The 7500-nt window shown below is 41.6% G+C and overlaps 1 protein-coding gene across 1 annotated transcript in view; it reads right to left on the bottom strand.

The window, feature by feature from the left end:
- Window positions 1-2068: 2068 nt before the first annotated feature.
- ephb4b (eph receptor B4b) overlaps window positions 2069-7500 on the bottom strand; it is a 28029-nt gene continuing 22597 nt past the window's right edge. Inside the window, exons 13-17 of the mRNA XM_057320181.1 lie at window positions 7142-7357; window positions 6555-6704; window positions 5974-6167; window positions 3951-4109; window positions 2069-2748 (exon numbers count right to left, since the gene is read on the bottom strand). Of these exons, the coding sequence (XP_057176164.1) occupies window positions 2643-2748; window positions 3951-4109; window positions 5974-6167; window positions 6555-6704; window positions 7142-7357 (825 nt within the window). The 3' untranslated portion in view covers window positions 2069-2642. The remainder of the gene's footprint in view (window positions 2749-3950; window positions 4110-5973; window positions 6168-6554; window positions 6705-7141; window positions 7358-7500) is intronic.

Raw genomic sequence — 7500 nt, 5'->3', positions numbered from 1 at the left:
CCTGAGATCACAGGTGTGCGTGTGGGAGACACACACACACAGATGAATGTGTAAAGTATCATTAATAATCTTTGATTTAAAAACAGTTGTTTCATTACTGATGATGATACATCTTAAAAGAACACATGAAACCCATTTATACACGAACACGAGTTACTACAGCCGATCAGGTGTGTGTGTGTTGGGGGGTCATTAGTGGAATAATATTGTGAGAGCGTATGATGGATAAAACACACACATATATAACATGTGTTCACTCACTTGGTCTTGACATACATGAGCACTAAGTCAAACTACTCCTTGACTGGCACTAACAGATTTACAAATGCACGCACGCACACGCACGCACGCACGCACGCACACACACACACACACGTGAGATTAAACTCAGTGACCCTATAAAAGACTGAAAAGAGAGAAGTGTTATTATAGGATATGTATATACACACACACACAGAGAAAGAGAGAGAAATGACGTGTGAACATCTGATCAACACTGGAATTCAGAAAGAGAGAATATCTTACACACTGTCCACTGCAGCAGGGTCAGAGGTCACGACCTCAGGGTTCAACTCACCCGACCCTGACAGCTGTTAACATATGAATGTGACACATTAACTCTAACAGTGTGTTACTAGTAAACACTTTACTATTACATGAAAATCTCATGAACTTTTAAAAGTGTAGTAAGCAGCACAGGGTTTGGGGAAGAATGCAATGTCTGTGTGAAGTCGTCACATTTCTCCTGTGTGTGATTGTCACATCTGTTTAAAAGAAATATCTGTGATGCATTCTGATTCGCTTCAGACACGCACGCACACACACACTATGTGTGGGTGTGAAATGGAAGCTGACTGAAGGGTTCACGGGGAGATGAGGTCAAAGGTCAAGTGGGGAGTGAGGAGAATGGAATGTGACAAACACACACAGTCACGGCTCAAACAGTCTCTTACTCGCCATGTCAAACACGACTTTGTGGTTTCAGCACAAGTTTTCAATTACAGCTGAAACACTCCATCTCTCTCTCTCTCTCTCTCTCTTCTGATCTTTCCATTCTCTCATCAGTCTTTATTTAAACGCGCACGCGCACACAGTCTGTGTTTGCATTATGCTGCATGTTGTGTATATTATTTCACATGAATATCAAAAGACACTTTCATACAACTTATCTAACAATGTGTGTGTGTACGTGTTTGTCAAACACACACTGTATGTCAGAAAGTATAAATAACAGTCTTATTTGGCAGAGAGAGAGAGAGAGAAACAGACAGACAGGCAGCCAGACAGTTACTGAATGAATAAAACCAAATGTTTCCAAAGTTTCGAGTTTCCTGAACTGTCAGTAACACACACACTGGTCTCCATGTTTTATGGGGACATTTCATAGACTTCCATTGACTTTATATCAGGCTTATGATATATTCTATCTCCAACACCTAAACCTAATAATCACACAAACCTTTCTGTGTTTTTTCATGTTCAATAAATATCTTTCTGTATGATTTACAAGCTGTTTTTCCTCATGGGAACCTAAAAATGTCCCCACAAGATCAAAATCTACTGGTATTACTATCTTTTTGGGGGTTCATGTGTCCCACAAGGTCCCCACACAGTGATGAATACCAGTACACACACACAGCTGATCTCTCTCTCTCTCTCTCACGCACACACACACACACACACACACACTCTAAGAAAAATAAACAGTAATCAATGAGGAGCGGGTCGGCAGATGTTACCCAGATGTTCTTCAAGAGTTTACCTGCAGAAATGCAGATGTTTGACGTTTGTTACTGTTCTAGAAAACTGGAAGAGGTTGTCGTTGTGTCATGTAGGAACTCTGGCAGTGGTCTTCTGAAGATGTTCGATAGAATCTGTCAGAATCTGTGTTATGAGTTAGGAGCCGTGAGCTCTTATCTGATGACCTCAGAAAAACAAAAGACATCTTCAATATAGCAAAGCTCCACTTCCGCTCGACTCGAATGAAGATCGTCTGGAAATCACACACACTGAGCAGACACACAGTCTCTCTCTCTCTCTCTCTCTCTCTCTCTAAATTCTAATAAAACATGCTGAAGCTCTCGGTGGGAGGGGCCAACTTTTGAAATCTTTAATGTGATTGATCACACAGATGACGCGCTGTTTGATTGACAGCTGCCCTCCTCTTTTTCTAAACAAACATTCAGTCATACTCATGTTGTTTTTGTGAATACAAAATAATAATTACAAAATAATCTTGCTTTAATAATTATAATAGACCTTCAATGTGAAGATCCAGCTAAAGTCCCAGAATGCAATGGGGCAAACATGCCACTCCCTTCTCTTGGGTTCAAGTTCAGGAGTTACAGCAACCGGACTCTCAAGTCAGTGTCGCCATGACAACAATAATAATCCTCATAATGATGAAGTCACAGTCTGTCTGTCTGTCTCCTGCTGTTGAGGAGACATGAATGAGAAGATGAGGATCTCAGAGACAGATGACATCATCTGTCCATCTTTCTCTTGATCTGTGTTTCAGTTCCCTCAGAACGCTGGACTCTGATTGGATGGGTGATGCTGAACAGTGATTGGATGAGTCATTGTGTGACGGATCGATGAAATCCTTAAGAGCTTGTTGGAGGAGAGGATGCTGGGAAGGCGTGTCAGTACTGCAGGCTGCCGCTGGTCTTGTGGATTCTCAGTGTTTGGACGCTGGACAAAATCTTTTTCTGATGTCCAGCTAAAGTGACTCCAATACGCAGAAGATCCCTGTGAAACATCCACAGACGGTTACACCTCATTCTGACCATGTGACAGTCAGTACAAAACTCATTAGGGCTGTCACGATTATGACATTTGGCTGACGCTTAATTGTCTATTAGATCATTGGGATTATGGCGATTAATTGTCTGTTTAAAGGCTTTGACAATAATAATGATTAATTACAATAACTTTATTCACTGAATAAAATAGAGATACATGAAGAAATGTGACTTGCTGTGAAGATGCCGCAAATCTGGAATCACTTTAATAAAACTCATCAACACAAAAAATACAAATCTGATTCAACTCAAATGATAAGGACATGCCATTCGAACATAACAGTGATCAAGGACGGTGGATGTCAAATGCTGCAGATCACCCTTGTTGTCTCAGTATTTACAATAATTGCGGTTATCTGAAATAATTGCGATTATGTCAAATAATTGTGACAGCCCTAAAACCCTAAAACACTTCTGTAGCCACAGTTTCTTTACAGTCGATAGCTCCACCTTCTTGATGACATCACACACGTTGTAAAAACAAAAAGTTATTACTCATCAAGAATGCAACTGAAGTCTGACAACAATGTTTCTTGTCAAAATCATGTAATCTGACGTTTCTTGTCAAAATCATGTAATCTGACGCAGTCAAGTTGTAAAAGACAACATATGTGAGTGATAATGTCCAGGCAGCTGGTTGTTATGGCAGAAGTAATCCCCCACAGTGTGATCAGGACGTGAAGCGGAGGGTCTTGTGTCTCACTGAAGCGCCTTATTTCACCATAACAACCGGCTGCTTGTACATTATCCCGTTTATTACACGCCTACTTGCCACATGAGAAAAAACGACATGAAATGTGAATCTGAAATATTGTATTGGCTCATTTTTACCGAATGCAGACCTTCGGCGAGGAAAAGCCGTTTAGTTTCAGTTTTAAAGTAAGAAATGACGTTCAAACGTCACGAACAGGCACATTGGTTTAATCATGTGTAAATATAATGTCATATACTGTATGTTATTAAAAGACAGATTTATCATTCATTCATTTTTGTGTAATATTAAACTGCATTTGGTGTTATTAGTTTTGAGCAGTTGTTATTTGAAAATAACAACCCTTGGAATGTGTGACTGGCCAATCAGAATCAAGCATTCAAATGAGCCGTGTAATAAATCAATATAACACAGGTCATGTGATGTGTGTGACTCACTCAGTACAGATGTGTGATATGAGCTCGATGGAGGTGAATCCGGCTTGCAAGAATCTTTCTTCATATCTCTCCATCTTAATGGCTCTGAGCCAATCAGAAACTGACCTGCACTGAGACAGAGGTGGGAGAGGACGCTGGTCCAGCAGAGGGTGAGACGGCCTGAGAGACAGACAGAGAGATACAGGATATGATGTCACAGTCCATCAGACAGTGAGATGATAGAAACTCTACAGCAGATGAGGTCATGAGAGAACAGGGGTCGGTTGCATAACCATAGTCATAGTTTCAAGACAGTGTCTGTCTAAGAATAGTCTGACTAGCTAAAGAATGGCGCATAAAATAAGTTCAAGGTTGTCTTTAGTAAGACAGTCTAAATCGCACAGCTTTGTGGAAAAAGTAAGACACCGAACAATTGAAAACTAAAGGGTCGACCGTAGGCGCTAAACCCAGTTTTTCATTGCCCAAAGTATTTGTAGATTAGAGAAATACAGTGCTGCCAAAACAATATAACTGAACTGATTTAGTGATTACAGTGCAAATAATAATAAAGACGAGGCTTGGACTACAGTAACTGAGAACATTAATAGTGCAGGTCGGTCAGTTTCACCAACCGTCAATGATGTACACACAAAATGAATATATTTCTTTTTCATAAGGCCTCCAGTGAATTTTATTGGTCTTTTATTGGTCTTCCTCTTTTTATTGTCCATTTATAAAAATAATTTGCTAGAGCAAAATAGAATTGCTGTGTCCCAATTCGCATACTATCCTTCCTAAATAGCATTTGAAAGTAGAATTAGTATGTCCCAAATCCTAGTATGTTGAAAAGAGTATTCCAAAGATTCCTGGATGGTCGACTACTTCCAGCAGAACGGATTTTTTTAAAGTCTAGAGCAGTTGACAGTTTATTGGTTTCCATGACAACAAAGATCATGAGGAAAGTTAGCCAGGGGTCCATCAGTCTTACACCGTGCGATGCGACACGACAAAAGACAATAGAACGCATTAGAACCCATTGTCATTTGACATTTTGTCCACACTCCCATTAGATCAAGCCGTGTCGTGTCGCGTCAGCCGCGTCTGGAGCAGACACGGTGTTACTTTTTTGTCTTAAATTAGACGATCTAAGATTTTATGCAACTGACTTAAAATATAAACACCAGTCTTAACAGAAAAAATGAGAGGACTAACTTGTACGACTAGTCTTAAACAGATTTATGCAACCAGCCCCAGACTGAAAGGTGTTTGTGTGTGACGGCCTTTTAGGCTGATGACAGATTATAAAGACTCTACAACAACACACTGATGAATCCATCACTAGAACAACACAAAAATGACTCTTTGTGTGTGGTGTCCACCTGTGATATGTGGGGTCAGAGGTGAGAAATCCTCACACAGGGAATTTAAACACAACATTCCATTCCCACATACGCGCACACACACACACACACACACACGCACACACACACACACACACACACACGCACACACACACACACACACACATGTCTGGTTGACTATCCCCGTGGGGACAGTCCATAGGCGTAATGTTTTTATACTGTACAAACTGTATATTCTATCCCCTATCCCTAACCCTATCCCTAAACCTAAAGATCATAGAACACTTTTTGCATTTTTAGATTTGTAAAAAATATTGTTCTGTACAATTTATAAGCTTTTGTGCCCATGAGGACCTCAATTTTGGTCCCCACGGTGACACGAGTCCCCATGTGTTGGTGTGTATTCAGGTTTAGGTCCCCACCGGGATATACAAACATGAACGCACACACACACACACACACACACACACACACAGTACAGCAGTGTGTGTGTTTTAATTGACAGGGTCATACTATAGGAAGACCATAGACAGGTGTGTGTGGTATATATTCATCTAAAACCTTTCATCTTCCACACACCCACAGTTATATCAGAGAAAAAGAGAGAGCAATGGAAAGTTCAGGATACAGCAGTTAAGTGACACTTCAGAAGCTGTACGTGTAAATAAGTGTGAGGTACAGACCCGTCTGTGAGGCGTCCCGTGATCTTGAGGGAGGCGGGGTTACGGATGAGTCTGTCCAGCGCTGAGACGATGGCGCAGAAACGCGGCCGGGACGATCTCTCCTTCTGCCAGCAGTCCAACATGAGCTGATGCAGAGACGCAGGGCATTCTGGGGGAGGAGGCAGCCGATAATCTTGCTCGATAGCATTTATCACCTACACACACCACAAACACACCTTCATTTAGCTGGACAGCAAAAACACGTTATGTTAGTAAACATAATATTATCTGCTTAGATATGTATTTCTCAGATGTCTGTTGACAGGTATGCATTGTCATGTTACTGGTGAGAAGCTACACAGGCGCTCGGTAGAGAGTGCAATGCAATGATCATTTCACACGCTTCCGGGTTTGGTTGCGCAAGCGCTCGGTAAGGAGCCATTAGAAGACATATCCGATGACCTTAGAAACACAATAGCCATAATTTGCTCAACAGCGCTCAAAACGATAGCGGGAAATGCAAGTATCGTCACATTTAGTACCCACTGGTACCCAAGTTTAGTATCGTGACAACACTAGCACACACACACACACACACTTACGTCCTGGTTGCTCATGTCCCAGTATGGTCTCTCTCCGAATGACATCACCTCCCACATGACAATGCCATAACTCCAGACGTCTGATGCTGATGTGAATTTACGGAAGGCGATGGCTTCTGGAGCCGTCCAGCGGATTGGAATCTTGCCACCCTGAGACACACGCGTCATGTAAGGGTTTAGGGGTAGAGTGAAGGTCACAGGATGCAACGTTCTGTGTGTTAGCGATGCACCGATATGTGAATTATAATTAACATAAACCAATCACATAACCGGCCGATAACCGATATATGGTCGATATATATAGTACCTAAATATTCATATTAAATTCCCTTCAACTGAAACAAAAGGCAAAATGTGGATAATTGCTTTTATTTGAAAACACTGACTGCAGAAAACAATCCCCTGAAAATCATCAGTACCAAGCCTACTTTACACCAGTTAACGATTCTTTAACCTTCAAACTTTTCTCAATAAACAAATGACAGATGTTCTTCCAGAGCAACCCAGAGAAGTGTTCGTAATATCCACATGTCTCACAGGTCTCCAGACAGAAACCATTCAGACAGCAGTCGGATGTGTGTTCTCACCAGTGAGCTGGTGTATGTGGGGTCAGATGAGTTCTCTGTCAAGAATCTGGACAGGCCGAAATCAGACACTTTACACACCAGGTTGCTGTTGACCAGAATATTGCGTGCTGCCAGGTCACGATGAACAAAACTCATCTCTGACAGATATTTCATTCCTGACGCGATCCCACGCAGCATTCCCACTAACTGAATGTTAGTGAACTGACCATCATTTAACTGCAGAGAGAGAGAGAGAGTCAGAGAGAGAGAGAGAGAGAGAGAGACAGAGAGAGAGAGAGAGAGAGAGAGAGAGAGAGAGAGAGAGAGAGAGAGAGAGAGAGAGAGAGAGAGAGAGAGAGAGAGAGAGAGAGAGAGAGAGA

This window comes from Triplophysa rosa, linkage group LG21 (genome assembly GCF_024868665.1).
Source record: "Triplophysa rosa linkage group LG21, Trosa_1v2, whole genome shotgun sequence".
Lineage (NCBI taxonomy): Eukaryota > Metazoa > Chordata > Actinopteri > Cypriniformes > Nemacheilidae > Triplophysa > Triplophysa rosa.
The sequence above is the reverse complement of the archived record's forward strand: the minus strand, read 5'-3'. Positions and strand labels throughout refer to the sequence as shown.